At 47.0% G+C, this 15,962-nt stretch overlaps 2 protein-coding genes across 4 annotated transcripts; one reads left to right on the top strand and one right to left on the bottom strand.

The window, feature by feature from the left end:
• Window positions 1–201: 201 nt before the first annotated feature.
• On the top strand, window positions 202–8,838 carry SLC10A1 (solute carrier family 10 member 1). Its single transcript, XM_010125759.2, is given in 6 exon segments — window positions 202–339; window positions 1,452–2,010; window positions 2,712–2,922; window positions 4,439–4,617; window positions 4,978–5,174; window positions 7,790–8,838. Coding segments are annotated over 5 exon segments (1,194 nt in total). The 5' UTR covers window positions 202–339; window positions 1,452–1,594; the 3' UTR covers window positions 7,981–8,838.
• Window positions 8,839–10,150: 1,312 nt separating this feature from the next.
• SRSF5 (serine and arginine rich splicing factor 5) lies at window positions 10,151–14,792 on the bottom strand. 3 transcript variants are annotated; one of them, XM_086749186.1, is made up of 8 exons: window positions 14,681–14,792; window positions 13,972–14,117; window positions 13,736–13,806; window positions 13,445–13,540; window positions 13,023–13,092; window positions 11,662–11,735; window positions 11,189–11,299; window positions 10,151–11,044 (listed from the first exon to the last, which is right to left on the bottom strand). In XM_086749186.1, the coding sequence occupies exons 2-8, from the start codon at window positions 14,095–14,097 to the stop codon at window positions 10,795–10,797; spliced, it is 798 nt and encodes a 265-aa protein (XP_086605312.1). In that variant the 5' UTR covers window positions 14,098–14,117; window positions 14,681–14,792; the 3' UTR covers window positions 10,151–10,794. The 3 variants fall into 3 exon arrangements, 2 of the variants coding, with proteins under 2 accessions (XP_086605312.1, XP_010124060.2); XM_010125758.2 differs by lacking the exon at window positions 14,681–14,792 and having other exon boundaries at window positions 10,151–11,041; window positions 13,972–14,152; XR_015258704.1 differs by lacking the exons at window positions 10,151–11,044; window positions 14,681–14,792 and having other exon boundaries at window positions 11,224–11,299; window positions 11,662–12,746; window positions 13,972–14,152.
• Window positions 14,793–15,962: the final 1,170 nt, after the last annotated feature.

Raw genomic sequence — 15,962 nt, 5'->3', positions numbered from 1 at the left:
AGCATTGTAACACCCTTCAGCAAAGAGTTCAGAGCTCAGTCGAATTGCAGCAGATCTCCCTGGTTAAAATCCCTTCCCCAGTCCCGCAGCAGAGAGACAAAGACTTCAGTTCTATAACACAACTATCAATTAACAACTTCCTTGTCTATAAGGCTCTTTTAGTTTTAGGCTCTTTTAGCTTTATATTCTGCAAGCAGAGGACAAGATTTTGCCAAGGGGGAAATACTTTCTTGAAGCAGGACTGAAGAGTGCTATCACTCACTGAGCTTGGCCAGGACAGGATGGAGCAGTGGGTGATGTTACCAAAACCTCCTACAACCGCATCCACAGGCATGTCAGGTAACAGAATTCACTTCTCTCTAATTTAATGTGCCTAGCTCTATCTGTTTCTAGGGTCCCACGCTGGAACTAGGGGTTGTCTCAGGTTGATTTGAAAGCAATAAATGCCTTAAACGAAAGTAAAACCTGCAGAGGGATCAGGGAGCGTGGCACCTGGGGATGGGGCAGGCGATGTGCCATTCCCCAGATGCAGGGAAGTGCATCTCCTGTACAGCCAGGGGACAGGGAGCAGCAGGGGGATGAGCAGAGGTCACCTCTGCAGCAGCCGGAGGAACAATCTTTATCAGCCTCCTGTCTGGTCCCTCTTCCCACCCAAGCACCAGCCATCCAGCTCCCGTTTCCCCACACCCCAGAGCTCTGCATGCATGTTGTGCTGTGCACCCTTGCACTGAAAGCATGAGGCAGGTTGCAGCCCAGGGTAGGTAAAAGCTGCCCATTTGGCTTTGCTTGGAGAGCTTGGGTGATGCCTGATGCCTGCACTGCTCGCTGGATCATGATGCAGAGCACCTCAGGCCCTGAAAGCAGCACTGCAGCGAGCTCGGCTTTGCACTGCAGAGGTCAGTTGAGGGTCCAGCCACAAGGAACCTGCCCTCAGTGCTATGGAGGGAGTAATATTTTGGATGTTGGTGAGGCTTGGAGAATTCATTCTTGTATGTAATCAAAAAATTTCTAGAAAGTGTCAGACTTACTGCATCAGGAAGAGACATGAAGGCCCCAAAGAGTTTGCTAGAGAAACTACTTGTCCATGGAGGAAGTTTCTTCCTAACCCTCCTATTGAGAGATGGTTTTATGGCCAGAAGCATAAGCATTTTTAAACCTTTTTTAAACATACACTAGATGCATCATGTTTTTAAGCATTGGCCTTGACAGTACCTCGTGGATGAGAGCTCTTCTGGTGAGAGCTCATTTTACTTTTTATGAAGTGCTCATCTTCACCAGTTTTGAACAAGTCTCCCTCTCGCTCTCACCAGCTATGTCCTTATTCTCATTATGAGAGCAGATGCTGGAAAAGGTGGGGGACCCGAGCAGAAGCTACACGAACTGCACAATGTATTACTGAAGTGAATGGGGTTCACAGGTAGTTGCTCAAAGATGGATTTCTGTTTCAACAGCTGCTGAACAATAAGAGTGGTGGCCTGAAGGAGAGCTGATGTTTTGCTTGCATTAATTGGATGTTATTTGGACTTCTAAATCAATCCACTCCTCATCTTCCCAGCCACATACAGAAGAAGGGACCCCTAAACCCTTCAGCAGGATGAACAAGACCGAGGGAGCTTTTGAAAGCCCAGAGCTTTGGAGCCCAGGTCGCACACAGAGCACCTCCTTGACCAGTGTGGCACCACCGCTTGCATTCAGCCAGCAGGCCATGGACAAAGTCCTGAATGTGATCCTTATTGTGGTCCTCTTCGTCATCATGGTATCTCTGGGGTGCACGATGGAAATAGCCAAGGTCGTAACTCACCTCAGGAAACCCAAAGGCGTGGCAATTGCTGTAATGGCTCAGTATGGTGTCATGCCCTTGACAGCATTCGTATTGGGCAAGCTCTTCCAGCTGGGTGCTACAGAATCCCTGGCCATCCTCATCCGCGGCTACTGCCCAGGGGGAAACCTCTCCAACATCTTTAGCCTGGCACTAAGAGGGGACATGAACCTCAGATAAGGCCAGCTCAGGTACGTGCTCAATGCCCAGGCCAATCTAGTCATATGACTGGTTCAGAAGCTAGCTTAATCAACATTATCAGGCCCCAAGAAGCTGGACAAAGACTGAAATACTAAGACTAGAGTATTTTAACAGCACCCGTATTGCTCACTGAGCCGATTTGTCCCTGTTTTACAATAAAATGGGATTTTGTACCCTTCTGTGAAGCAGAGCCTGCTGCTCTTGGTGAGATGGATGCAGGAACACTTTTTTTGCCTCCACGTAGTAGTACATATAGCACGTATCTACTACAGCAATCCATTTAGCAGCATATCATTGTGTAAACTGAGCACACTGTCTGAAGAGGCTGCATCAGTGAGAAACACTGAACTAGCAGAACCCCACAATCCAAGAAACCCTAGCGATAAAACAAGATTCAGGGGGGAAATATCAAGTTTTACTTTCTCTGTCACTCGTAAATTTCTGAAGTGTGAGCTGTACCTATAAGGAAGGTCCTTTCTGAGCTGGTATAGAACTTGAATCATCTTCCCCTCTCTCTATTCATATCACATCCTTATACAACCTGATAGTGATGGGAAAAGCTGAGTGAGAAGTTGGGAAAGAGAAAGCTAAAGTCTTATATTAAAACCATGTGTCCAAGTTGGTAAGAAAAATTAGCATATTCCATTTAAAAGTGTCATTCTTCTACTGAAGAGTCCTTTCTTCATCCCAGCAATGTAATGACCACATGCTCAACGGTCCTGGCAGTTGGACTAATGCCTCTGCTTCTGTACCTTTACTCGGGAGGACTATACGAGGGTCATTTGGAGGGCAAAGTGCCTTACAAAGGAATAATCACCTCCCTGGTCCTGATGCTAATCCCCTGTGCCATTGGCATCATCTTGAATGAGAAGAAACCACAGTACACTGGCTTTACCATCAAGGTAAGAAGTATCCTGTGCTAGTTGCCTTTCAACCAAGAGCCTCAAGGAAGTTTTCAAAAATAGAGGAACAGAAATATTAACTTCTTTAAGGTATGCCACAAATCAATGAAATGAAAGGATTGAGGACAGAACTCAATACATCCACTTCCCCACTTTAATTAATAAAATATTTGCCCAAAGTCCTCCACCTTTTCCAGACAAGCAACATTTTGTAGGCAACTTTCTACCTTGCTCTTCTTTGTTGGCTTCAGTTTTATCTTAATTTTCTTTTGCTACAAGCAGCACTAGTGAGCCTCATAGGCACTGCCCTGAACACTGCTGTAACCAAAGCAGACCCCAGATATTAAAGAAAAAAAAAAAAAAAAACAATCAACAACAAACCAATAACCAAACAAAAAAAAAAAAATCACCCCAGTGTTCTCAGATGTCTAGCACAGGGCAAAAGTCACATCACAAAGTTGCTGCTTACATCAGTGAGATCTCTATCCAGCAGAAGCCACTAGATTACCAAGCACCCACTTATGCCTGGAATCATCTCCGTGTCTCCCTTGTACATCAGGCATTTCAACAGCAAAAGGGAAATCCAGATAACCGACTACACAATTGTCCAACTCAAGAGCTCCACTAGCAGCACCTGGAGAGCAGCTAACGTATTTCACAGTTTCTTTCATTAAGGCTTCATCTCAGAGAAACTGGGACAAAGCATGGCAAGAAATGGGTGCCAAGACTCAGTAACAGACCTGATAAAATGAGGTTAGGAATCACCAACCTCTAAGAAGCATGGGAACCTGGCAGTCAGGCTAGAGCAGATGCAGGAGGTTCAAAGGTCCCTTTACGCAGCACAGGGCAGTGCTGACTGAACTATTTCAGAAGCTTTAAAAGCCTAGCATCATGAGAAGGTGACCTACAGGGGCCCAGCTGGCCCTTGGTTCAAGTTGCTTTCTGCTAACACCACCTTTCCATTTATCTTCTCTATAAAAGAGGAAAGGGATAGAGAGTCACTTTTTAAAAAACGCCTGGGGAACTCTGTCCAAATTGGACTCCAAAGTAGACAGTTAGGCAGGAGAGCTTGTGTATTCTGCCTTCCAAAATTCCCCAGATCCTCCATCTGCTTAATCACCAGACACCAGTGAAATGATCCGAAAACGCAGCCACCACCTTCCACACCAGCTGAAGGCAGGCTCTGCCTGTGAGTAAAGTGGTTTCCTCCCCACCTGCTTTGGGTGGAAGAGATGTCATGCTAGACCCCCCCCCTACCAAGGGACTTGAACAGAGAGACGCATAGCAATGCCTGAGAAACAAGTGGCTGGTGGAGCAAACACCAGTCGTTTGTCATTTTGCCTGTAGACATGTTGTTATTTAGGGTCTGCTGGTAACAGTTATGTCTACAAAAGGCACTTACACGCTGTCAGTGCCTACTTAGATATGTGATGGACAGGGAACAGGGCACAGCCACTTCCAACAAATTTTGCTGGGAATTTTTGTCTTGTCCATGTCTTGACCGCTTTTATTTTAGGCAGGGATGGTTGTGCTTCTTCTGTCGTCTGCTGCAATAATCGTTCTGTCTGTGGCCAATGTGGGAAGCAGTATCATGGTTGTCTTCTCACCATCCCTTGTGGGATCTTCTGCCTTGATGCCTTGTATTGGATTTTTGCTGGGCTATGTTCTTTCTGCAGTCTTCAAGCTTAATGACCGGTATGTCCCTCCACTCCCTCTTCCCTCACTTTCTTACCACCAGAAGAAACAGAGAGGTACGACAGCTCTGGTCTTGAAACACAGGCTTCAACACACAAAGCAGATTCCTTCCCTGCAGAAAGCTGCAGAGCCCAGAGCAGGACACAAGGCCTCCAGACACCATTAAGCACTAAATCCACTTTTGTAGTGTGATCTGTCTTCATCCTTTAGAGATCCCAGTACAGGTCCCAACAAAGCAGCTTTTAGCACAGGCAAATACACAACGCATTGCAACAGCAAGGCAGGCAGGGTTCTTTTTGGGTTGTTAAAAAGTGGATTAAAACTGTAATACTTGTCAGGGTTTAACTTGTCCTCCTTCAGATGCAGGCGGACAGTGTGCATGGAAGCCGGCTGCCAGAACGTACAGCTTTGCTCGACTATCCTCAAGGTTGCCTTCGCCCCGGAAATCATTGGCCCCCTGTACTTCTTCCCATTGCTCTACTTGCTGTTCCAGCTTGGAGAGGGACTTCTACTCATCCTGGTCTTTAGGATCTATGACAGAATAAAGAAACCAAATGGCAAGTACAGCTTTCCAGTCCAAACCACATGTGCTTACAATGGAACTATCAATTAATTACTGCTTTCTAGGGGCAGAATCCAGCTGCCCTTTAACACAGGGTTACATACCCAACACATTAAATACAACTCCCAGTCAAAAATTCAAAGATAACTGAAGACAATAGAACTTATAACTTTGTGCATCAGCAGAATGTCTCATGTAGCTATATACTACCTATGCTATTAGTCCTCAGAGGTTTTCAGAGTCTGCGCTTAAACTAGGAAGGACATCCTGCAGAAGCTGTGACTTGGCACCGAGCACATGCAAAAAAACAGTCACACACACCTAAAACTACAAGAGAACGCTGGATATTCTTTCATGCAACAAATCGCAGCTTTGTTGCAAGGTGTGAAGAGATTCACTGAAGAGTGTCACTTTTGGAGCGGTGGGAGGAAGAACAGGACAGAACTGCAAAGTACTGCAGCTGAAAGAAGGATACATTTGGATCTTTTGCTAGGAAAGGACATAAAAAGATTCAAGATCAATTAAAAATGCATACAGTATTAGCACAGACATTGGCTCTTGTCCAACTTCAACAGGTCCATAATGACAAAGCCCAGCCAAGTATCTGCAAAGATGGCTGGAGATCCCCCACCAGTCATCCCTCTGATGCTTCCAGACCAAGGCGCAGCTGAAGCTGAAGGGATGCAAAAGAATAATAAGAAGGGCTCCTACAGGTATGTCAGCCAGGAAAGGAAGGTCAAAGAAAGCATACCCCCGATGAGCAAGACAGGCAAACTGGTAAGAACAGACAAGGAGAAGCCTGAGGTACTCAACAACTTTTTTGCCTCATTCTTCACTGGCAATCTCTCTTCCCACACCTCTTAAGTAGATGGCCCACAAGACAGGGACTGGGGGCGCAAACTCCCTCCCACTGTAAGGGAAGATCAGGTTCCTGACCACCTGAGGAACCTGAACATACACAAGTCTATGGGACCCAACAAGATGCGTCCCAGAGCCATGAGGGAATCGGCTGATGTAGCTGCCAAGCCACTCTCCATGATATTTGAAAAGTCATGGCAGTCAGGTGAGGTCCCCAGTGAGTGGGAAAAGGAAACACTGTACCCATTTTTAAAAAGGGTAGAAAGGAAGACCCTACCAATCTGTCAGCCTCACCTCTGTGCCTGGGAAGATCATAGAGCATATACTCCTGGAAGCTGTGCTGAGGCACATGGAGGACAGAGAGGTGGTTCGAGACAGCCAGCAAGGCTTCACCAGGGGCAAGTCCTGCCTGACCAACCTAGCGGCCTTCTATGATGGAGCGACTACATCAGTGGACAAGGGAAGAGCTACGGATGATGTCCCTCTGGACTTCTGTAAGGCCTTTGAAACAGTCCCCCACAACATCCTTCTCTCTAAATTGGACAGATATGGATTTGATGGGCAGACCGTGTGGTGGATGAGGAAGTGGTTGGGTGGTCACATGCAGAGGGCAGTGATCAGTGGCTCAATGTCCAGATGGAGATCAGTAACAAGTGGTGTCCCTCAGGGGTCTGTACTAGGACCAGTACTGTTTAATATCTTCATCAGTGACATAGACAGGATCAAGTGCACCCTCAGCAAGTTGGCAGACAACACTAAGCTGAGTGGTGGGGTTGACACCAGAGGGACCTGGGCAAGCTTGACAAGTGGGCCCATGCACACCTCATGAGTTTCAACAAGGCCAAGTACAAGGACCTGCACCTGGGTTGCAGCAACCTCCAGTATCAATACAGGCTGGGGGGTGAAGGGATTGAGTGCAGCCATGCTGAGAAGAACTTGGGGGTACTGCTGGACAAAAAGCTGGACATGACCCAGCAATGGGCACTCACAGCCCAGAAAGCCAACTGCAGCCTGGGCTGCATCAAAAGGAGTGTGGCCAGCAGGTTGAGGGAGGTGACTCTTCCCCTCTACTCTGCTCTGGTGAGACCCCACCTGGAGTACTATGTCCAGCTCTGGAGCTTCCAGCACAAGAAGGAAGTGGACCTACTGGAGCAAGTCCAGAGGTGGGCCACGAAGATGATGAGAGGGCGGGAGCACCTCTCCTATGAGGACAGGCTGAGGGAGTTGGGGCTGTTCAGCCTGGAGAAGAGAAGGCTCCAGGGAGACCTTATAGCGGTCTTCCAGTACCTAAAGGGGGCCTACAGGAAACAGACTTTTCATTAGGCCCTGTAGAAATAGGACAAGGGGTAACGGCTTTAAACTAAACAAGGGTAGACTTAGACTAGACATGAAGACAACATTTTTTTACAATGAGGGTGGTGAAGCGTGGGAAGAGGTTGCCCAGAGAGGTGGTGGAAGCCCCATCCCTGGAAACATTCAAGGCCAGGTTGGATGAGGCTCTGAGCAACCTGATCTGGTTGGAGATGTCCCTGCTGCTGGCAGGGGGCTTGTACCAGATGGCTTGTACCAGGGTGGCTTTTCCAGGCTCTGATTCATGAAGTGACTGGAAAGAAAATGGCTTAAGTATTTTGACAGGACCTCCAAAGTCCTTGCTTTTGTTTTAAGTTACCCAGCAACACCAACTGTATCTGTGACATCATCTCACTGTAACCTGGGTTCAGAACTGCTTATTCTCACTACATTTTTCTTCAGATGCAACAAAAACGATCTGCACAGCTGTGGACACAGTTACTGCTCAAGAAATGAAACCAGTGGCAAGATCCACCAGAAACAATGGGAAAACAAGAAAACAATACAGAGGGAATCTGCAGCAGCCACTATCGCAGCCCCTCCGAGTTCCACCTTCTGCAGCTGGCTTACAGGTCTCCAGCAGTTCTGTGTAAGGCTTTTATCTATATGCTCATTTACAGCAGACAAAAAGGGATCACCATGGAGCTATCCGCACCCTCGCTGTTATTTCCGAAGGACCTTGCTCCAGACCTAGACTCTCCCCGCCTGCGCAGGTGCACTTCCAGCGACTTCCAAGTCATCCTGACAACCCTTTGTGACAGCTTAGGGCCATGCTCCAAAGCAACTGGTCCCAGTTTTGCCCGTATGAAAATCACTGCCCACATCAGTTCCCTTTTTAACTTACCTGTAATTGTCCCACTCGCACATGCTGGAAGCAGCTCCTGAAGACATCGCTGAAGATTAATGTAATTTCTCTAACAAAGACCCAAAATGAGATGTGAAAGTTTCTCACTGCAGGAGCCACGGAGACCCAGCGTGCAAGCTGAGCAGCCCATGGAGTGCTGGTCACTCCTATCTTCCAAAACTCAAGCACTGTACGGTACACCACTGCTCTCCACACAGCAGAGGCCACGAGAACCAAACGTGGCTATGCAGCCTGCCTTAGTACGTCACGCCTGGGTCCAGCAAGCTGGACCTCTGGGAAGAGATGAGCCTGGAATGTGCTTTGTGTTGTAGGAGGCAGGGAACTAAACACACCACCTGTTCAGGACACTCGCTGCAAAGATGAGCATGAGGGAGGACGGGTATGAACACCTCCCATGTGTTAAGTATGCATCATAACCTGAAGTAATCCATCTTAACTGAGAATAAACAGGCTCACGCCAAGAACCCACGCTTAACAAACGCAGAATCATTTCTGGCCAGAAGTCAATATAACCCTCCATAATGCAAAGCCTGGGAGTTTGTTTCATACTGGAAGTTCACCATCACAACAGCCAGCTCTCCAGGTAAACGGGAACATCTCTTCATGCTGCTTGCAAGGCAGGTGGTGTGGTTTAGAAACAGAATTCAGAAGCATGTATAGAGCAGACAGTACTTCCTATTTAGCCTGAGAGAGGGAAGTGTCCGAAATCCCATCCCTTTCCAGTCATCAGGTACCTTCAGCCACCTGGGCTCCTGTTGGGAGCCCAGTCCCCCTTGAACACTGATGCCCATAATCACTCAAGTAAGCAGGAAGGAGCAGCTGATGGGAGACAACGCAGCTAACCTTACACTCGGATGAGTGTCAGTGCTGCTGCTACCCCCCCGAGGTTAAAGCCCTCTTCACCCACACCCCTCCAGGGGATCCAGCATCTGAACTACCACCCTCTGAGAAAGAGGCCTCCCACTCCCCAAAGCTGACTGGCAATAATCCAATTAACCACATCTCCATGTGACCACCTCTCAATACCTGCTCCCAGCAGCACTGGGCAGTTTGACACAGTGCCACCTGAACGGCTAGATTCACAGGCCACAAAAGCTCCTCATTCATTTCCTTCGAACGAGAGAACTCTGTAACAGTACAGAGAAAAGGCAGCGGGGCCTGCAGAGACCCCACACGACCGACCTACCCTACAGCCAGACCTCACTGAGCCGAACCACCCTGCAGTTCCCAGGATCTAATGCAAAGCACACCCTAGGCTCCAGAGATCTTTCTAAAGGTTTCCATGGATGACTGAAGTGGCTTTGCAAAGCACTTTGTAAGAAAAACACATTTTTAAAATTAAATTCTAAAACTCCTGTAACATGGCTGAGGGCTTGAGAGACAGGGATTGCAGAGGGTTGCTGCCCCTGTAAGGCACAAACACTAAAATGCAGAACTGCAGATGGCCACTGCTGCAGTACTCAACTTAAAAATCCTTCTTCTTCCTACAGAATGAGGACTGATGGCTATCAAGATGCTTTACCCACACCTCAATGTTCTCTCATACATGTATGCACAAACACACTAATGCCGTATGCTGACTACGCCCATCTTTAACATTACACGCTTATCATCTAAAGTGATTAACATCTGAATGACTTGCCCATTCCACTTTTTGCTCTGAACTATGACAACATGATTCTCCTTATTACCAAGGCTCTTATTTCAGAACATAAAGATATTTAAGGACACACAGGGGGTGATGTATTTAAAAGTTAGTTAGTTCTCCCCCATGCCCAAAACACTGAACAACAGCTTTGCTGTAGACCCACCTTTAAGAAACATTTTAACATCGCCCAATAACATGACATGCAGTCACGACAACTTTATTAACAGTAAGAACACACCAGAAGCAGGAAGATGTTTCTTTGTACTTTATTTGAGCTAGTTAGTTCTTAAGAATTACGGTGCTTTATAGAATATTATACCACAGGGCAGTGAAATGGGCATTTTCTTAGTGTAGTGCAAGTCATTAAACGAAAAACTTTTAAAATAAAGTTTTATTACCAGTACTGACCAGCACTAAATCTGCTGACCTATAACTGAAACAATGGTTTAAAGCACAAAAAATATCCTCTGAAATTAAGCTTTATGTACAGCACATGTAGAGCTCTTAGATGCCTAAAGCTATTAGCTTAATTTGAGATATCACGCTAGTGTTCTGAGCTGCTATTCACAGTTTAATATGCTGGGAATTAAGTGTTCAGATTCTTTTGAGTACAAAAAAATTTAAGTTATCTGCTTTAGTTATAAAGAGCTCTGCCAATATACACAAACTATACACTTCAGACATTCACAAAAGAACGTGAGCAAGAAAAGGGTTATCAAAAAACATTTAATACAATTAGTCAATAACCCTTCCCACCATGGTCCACATCTACAAAGTTCCCCTATCCCTCCCCCCTCCCCCATCCAAACCCTACCCCACAGAAAGTCACATACTTACCACAAGTTTTAGCAAGTATGGTTTAAAAAAGGGCCCCCAGGGCAAGTTACTTATAGTTCAGTTGCCACTGTCAACAGATCTGGACCTCGATCTAGACCTCTGCCGATCCTCAGATGATGGGGATTTAGACCTACTGGAAGAACCACGTTTCTGGCTCTTCTGTGGCCCGGGAGATCTACTAACTGATCGAGACTTGCTACGGCTCCCGCTCCTTGACCTGCTGTAAGACCTGCGGCTGCGAGAACGGGAACGGCTACGAGAACCGGAGGAGCTTCTGCTACAGGACCGTGACCTGCTTCTGGACCTACTGAGGAAAAAGATCACTGGTGTAAGCAATGAAGCATCATGGACCATAACAATAACCAGCCAATTCACAGGTCTCCAGTTTGGTTGCCTGGTCACTGACTTCAAAGCTTTCTTACTGAATATTTAAAAGAGTAGAAATCCATACCTGTGCCTTTTGCTGCCTTCAATTAGTTTGATTTTCCTTCCATTGATTTCTTTACCAGAAAGCTTTTCAATAGCATTCTTTAAATCACCATAAGAGGCAAATTCAACCACCCTACAGAGGAAGAAAGAAAAAAAAAAATATTTAAAAAAAGAAAGATTCAAACCTACACAGCTCACTATTACAAGTTATGTTTTTGATGATAGAGTAAAATATACTCTGAGGAAAAAAAAAAAAAAAGAAAAACAATTCAAAAAACCTCACACTGCTTAGTGCAGTCATCCTACGCCATAACTCAAGTATAAATTGAAGAATTCCCCTCTCCAAATGCTACAGAATGCCTTTTCAAAGGGTAGCTATATTAAACCATGAACAGCTGCTGACCACTGCAAGTAGCCAGCTTCCCTCCTCAAATATGTACATAGCATATACAAATACTGCTCTACAGCTTTCAAAGGATTACTTCAGAGGCTTACCCTTCATTTAACTTAGGTCTGTGTGCATCTGCAAAGGTTACTTCCCCAGCTTGTCTCATGAAGTCTTTGAGATCCTAACACAAGACCAGTCATGTTATGCAAAGAAGTGAAATTAATACTTATCTATATAAAAATAATTAAAAAGAAACAAAAGAAACTTATGACTACTGAAAGAGAAGATGTTAGATAAATTACAAACATGGCAATTGCCATACTTCTGTTCTATCAAAATTGAATTATCTATATCAGGGCACGAAATAAATGAAAAAAAAGCATATTGCTTTAAGCAAAATGCTAATAAAGTATCTTAACATTAAGGAAATATTAGTCTACAAAGATTATATAAATAAGAAAGAAAGAGAGAAAGAAAGAAAGAAACAAGAAAAGTACATTTGTATAGATACGGGACTGAGTGTCAAATACTAACCCACATATTTTTGTACTATTTCAGTCTCCATTTACATTACGAATTTTATATGCATACAGAATTACATTTACATAACACCAATTATTTTGTGCCCCATATGTCATTAAAAATATAGTTTACTTTACCTTTATTAATATTGCCCTAGGCTAGCCAAGCAGCAAACTGCATTAAGCGACCGGAGATACCGTCATGACACATGCCCGACTGGCTCTTCGCCACCCACTTGACGAACACTACCCAGTCGATGGAAGCCATTAATCGCACTGCTCTCCCTATTAGGAGACCACTGATGGATCCAGACATTCTCTATGCTTGATGTTACCAAGGACCACTTTACTGCGATCAGGATTCCAACGACCACCTAACTTCGTATCTTTCAACTCTTTTCGACCAGGACCTCTTTTTTCGGAAGCGTTACAGGAAGAACAGCTCTCAACTTAGGAATCAGATCTCGTTAACGCTCTGGGATCGCTGCAATGTGTCACTTTAAGGAGTGCATCGATTACGTCTAGACCGGCAAACACAGATCTAGAGGTGGCCAAGTGACATTGTAGGAGCTGACTGGAAAGTCAACCAGGCCCAACCAAGAGTGACCAAGACAGAACGATTAGGATAACCCACAGGCACTCCTCGTCATAAGGCCAACGACACAGATAGGCTGGCAAATAAAGGGTTTAATATGTGGTTAAAATGGATTTTAAAAACATGAAAAAAAATAAATATATATCCTCAAATATATACATTTATTATTACAAATTAAAATTAACTAGTTTTCATTCAAAATATTTAAATTAATTATTTAAATTACATTAATTACATAAACATTTTTAATAAATTAAGTTTACTTTTAAAATTACTTATTTTTACAAAATAATTACATTACATTACATACCCATTAAATGAAGTCAAAATAGTTAATCGTGTTTCAACAAACCTGCCAGCTGACTCGGGAAGATAAATTTTCTACTATGAGGCGATTTTCTGTTCTTACAGGTGGGGCACTTCTGGTTGGAAACAAATAATTGAGACTTCTATTAGTAATTAACATAGCTGCATGTTAATATTAATAAAGGTTGTACCATTAACTGGAATCAGTAGATGACCATTATTACTACAACTTAACTATAGAATGCCCCAAGTAACCTACGACAAGCATTAAGCACTTTAGGAAGAGAGCATAAAGACAACAAGCATACCTGATAAGTTTCGTAATCCTCACTACTCTACTGCCACAACAAGTGGCTGACTAAAAAGGCAAATAATGCCTTTTTAGATCTCGTTCTAGCTCAAGTTCTTGTATCAGATGAGCCCACAGTACTCTTTTTTTAAACTCCATCAGTTCAAAGCTATACATACCTCCTGTCACTACGTGGACGGCGGCTACTAAAACGGTCGGAGTACCTCCCTCTGCCTCTACCCCTAGAGCGTGCTCTTGCATGCTCAATAGTAACCCTGGGGAAAAAAAAAAGAAATGGAAAACCATACATTTTTATGTTTTCCTTCTGACATATTCCTTCATAGTTATTGGGGGAAAAAAAATCCCACAAAATAGTTCAAACAGTACTGACAACACAACACAAGTTCAAATTGACTCACTTATTATTTTAGATATCTAACTTTATATATTCATGAAATAGGGTACCTCACCTCTCACTGCAAAGCTCTTTTCCATCCAATTCATAGACAGCATCATCTGCGTCCCTCGGATCCTCGAACTCCTGCAAAAACACCACAGCAAAAACATCAAAGTAAAAAAAAAAATTAAAAAATAATTAAAAAAAAAAAAACCATCTCTAGGTAGCTCTGTGCACGTCAAAGGTGCAGTAAGGAGCGTGACCACCAAGGGACGCGGGCCGCAGTGCCCTGCAGAGGGGCGCACTCACCACAAACCCAAACCCCCTCTTCAGATCGATGTCCCGGATGCGGCCGTAGCCCTTGAAGAACCTCTCCACGTCCTTCTCCCTGGCGGCCGGGTTCAGCCTCCCGATGAAGACGCGGCAGCCGCTCATGGCTGTGGGCGCGGAGCTCGCTGCGGGAGACGCGGCGCCCGCCCCGTCAGCGCCGCCGGCCCTTCCCGGTGACTCAGCACGCCCCGGCCCCGCGCAGCCAGCCAGCCCCCCGCCCTGCCGCAGTCCGCAGCAGGCCCGCAGCCCAGCTCCGCCCCCGCTCCGGCCCAATAGGAAGGAGCCAGGTGGGGTCCGCCTTAGCCTACGCCAATAGGAACCCGACGCTTCGCCCGCAGCCCCGCCCACAACAAACAGACGCCGCACCGCCCCTCTCTGCCAACGCATGCGCACCGCCCCCGTCGGGCAAGAGAAGAAAAGCAAACGCCATCGTACTGCCACAAAATGGCGGCCCGCGCCGCACCCAGCGGCGACGCCAACAGCACCCGCTCGGCGGACAACACGACAGCAAAACAGAGCGGCGACAACACCGGCCGCCGGTCGGAGGCTGGCCGCCTGCCTGCGCGGCCGGGAGCCCCCTGCGCCGCCAACCCTGCTCCCTCGACGCCGCCCGCCCAGCCCGCGGCGACGCGCTCCGCAGAGAGACCCCCGCGTCCCGCCGGGCCGGGCCCCCGGCCGTGTCACGGACCTGGGCTGCGGGTCTCGGTGTGAGGCAGTCGGCGCTCGGCTGGCGGGCAGCTCCCTTCTCCTCCCTCCGCTCCGGACTGCTGCCCCGCCCCGCCGCTGCGCCGCAAAATGGAGGCGGCCCCGCGCGTCACCACCGTCCCGCGTGACGCTGGCGCGGCGATTGGCCGAGACGGAGGCCCCGCCCCTTCCCCGGAGAATCTGGGTCGGGTCAGGGCGGGGGTGGAGCGCGCTCGTCTGCGGCCGTCGGAGTGGGGTGAGGGGCTCGGCGGCCCCTGCCCCGCTCGCAGCCCTGCCGTGGGCACAGTGGGCCGGCCCTACCTGCCGAGGAGCGTGGGGGCGGATGTCCCTCGCTACCTGCGCCCCTGTAACCGGTCCTTCCTGAGACCCTCCTGGGTGCGCAGAGGGAGGGTGGCCCTCGCTTGTCGGCCCCTCCGGGCTGGGGGAGGTGGCTGGTGGCGGTAGCTACAGCCGCTTGTGCGGGACGCAGACTGACAGCGGCGTTAATGCTGGTCCGGAGCGCGGAAAGCAGTGTGTGTTACTTCATCTGGAAACCATTTTGAGAATCATAGAATCTTAAGGTTGGAAGAGACCTCCAAGATCATCAAGTCCGAGGCAGCAAAAGCGCAAACCAAGCCGGGTTTTCACAGTGTTGTGTAGCATAGGGCTGTCGCTAAAGCTGAGGTGATGGGTTGAACACAACTATCAACACCCTTTATTCATACAGTACATAACAAACTAAAACCTGCTGTGGTCATGTGCCAGGGAGGTGCAGGGGTGGGCAAGGTCTTGCAGGAATAGGTGTTTCTCTCTTGGCCATGATGAGCAAAGAATGAGAGGAGAAAAGTACCTAAGGAGCACTTGATCCATTTGTGTCCTCCTTTGGAATCAAGTGTGTAAGGATGAGGTAGAGAACTGAGCTTCCTCTCTGTTTTACGTAACTGCAGAATTAATCACAGCTTGGCTTCTAGATGATTGCAGTAAAGGCAACAGATTATCCCAAGGGGCATTCAAAATGCAGAAGACATCTGGAAGTTGAAGATACAACCACTAGCTTTCTAATACAGATGGAGGTTGCAGCTGTGTGACTGTCGTTGCCAGATTTGTGCACTACTGGATCAGCTGGCTTTACACAAAGAGCTAGCCAGCAATAATAGCTAGGTCAGGTTGACCTGAGGACAGTATGACCCTTTTGCTAGCATTTCCCTGACTTGTCACCTGGAGTCCCATGCTGCCTTGAGCCCTACCCCCTACCCATTCCCGTTGTGGGCTGTGAAATTATACCC

The sequence above is a fragment of the Chlamydotis macqueenii genome, chromosome 5 (genome assembly GCF_036417535.1).
Source record: "Chlamydotis macqueenii isolate bChlMac1 chromosome 5, bChlMac1.mat, whole genome shotgun sequence".
Taxonomy (NCBI): domain Eukaryota; kingdom Metazoa; phylum Chordata; class Aves; order Otidiformes; family Otididae; genus Chlamydotis; species Chlamydotis macqueenii.
Note: the sequence above shows the minus strand (reverse complement) of the source record. Positions and strands in the feature narration are given on the sequence as shown.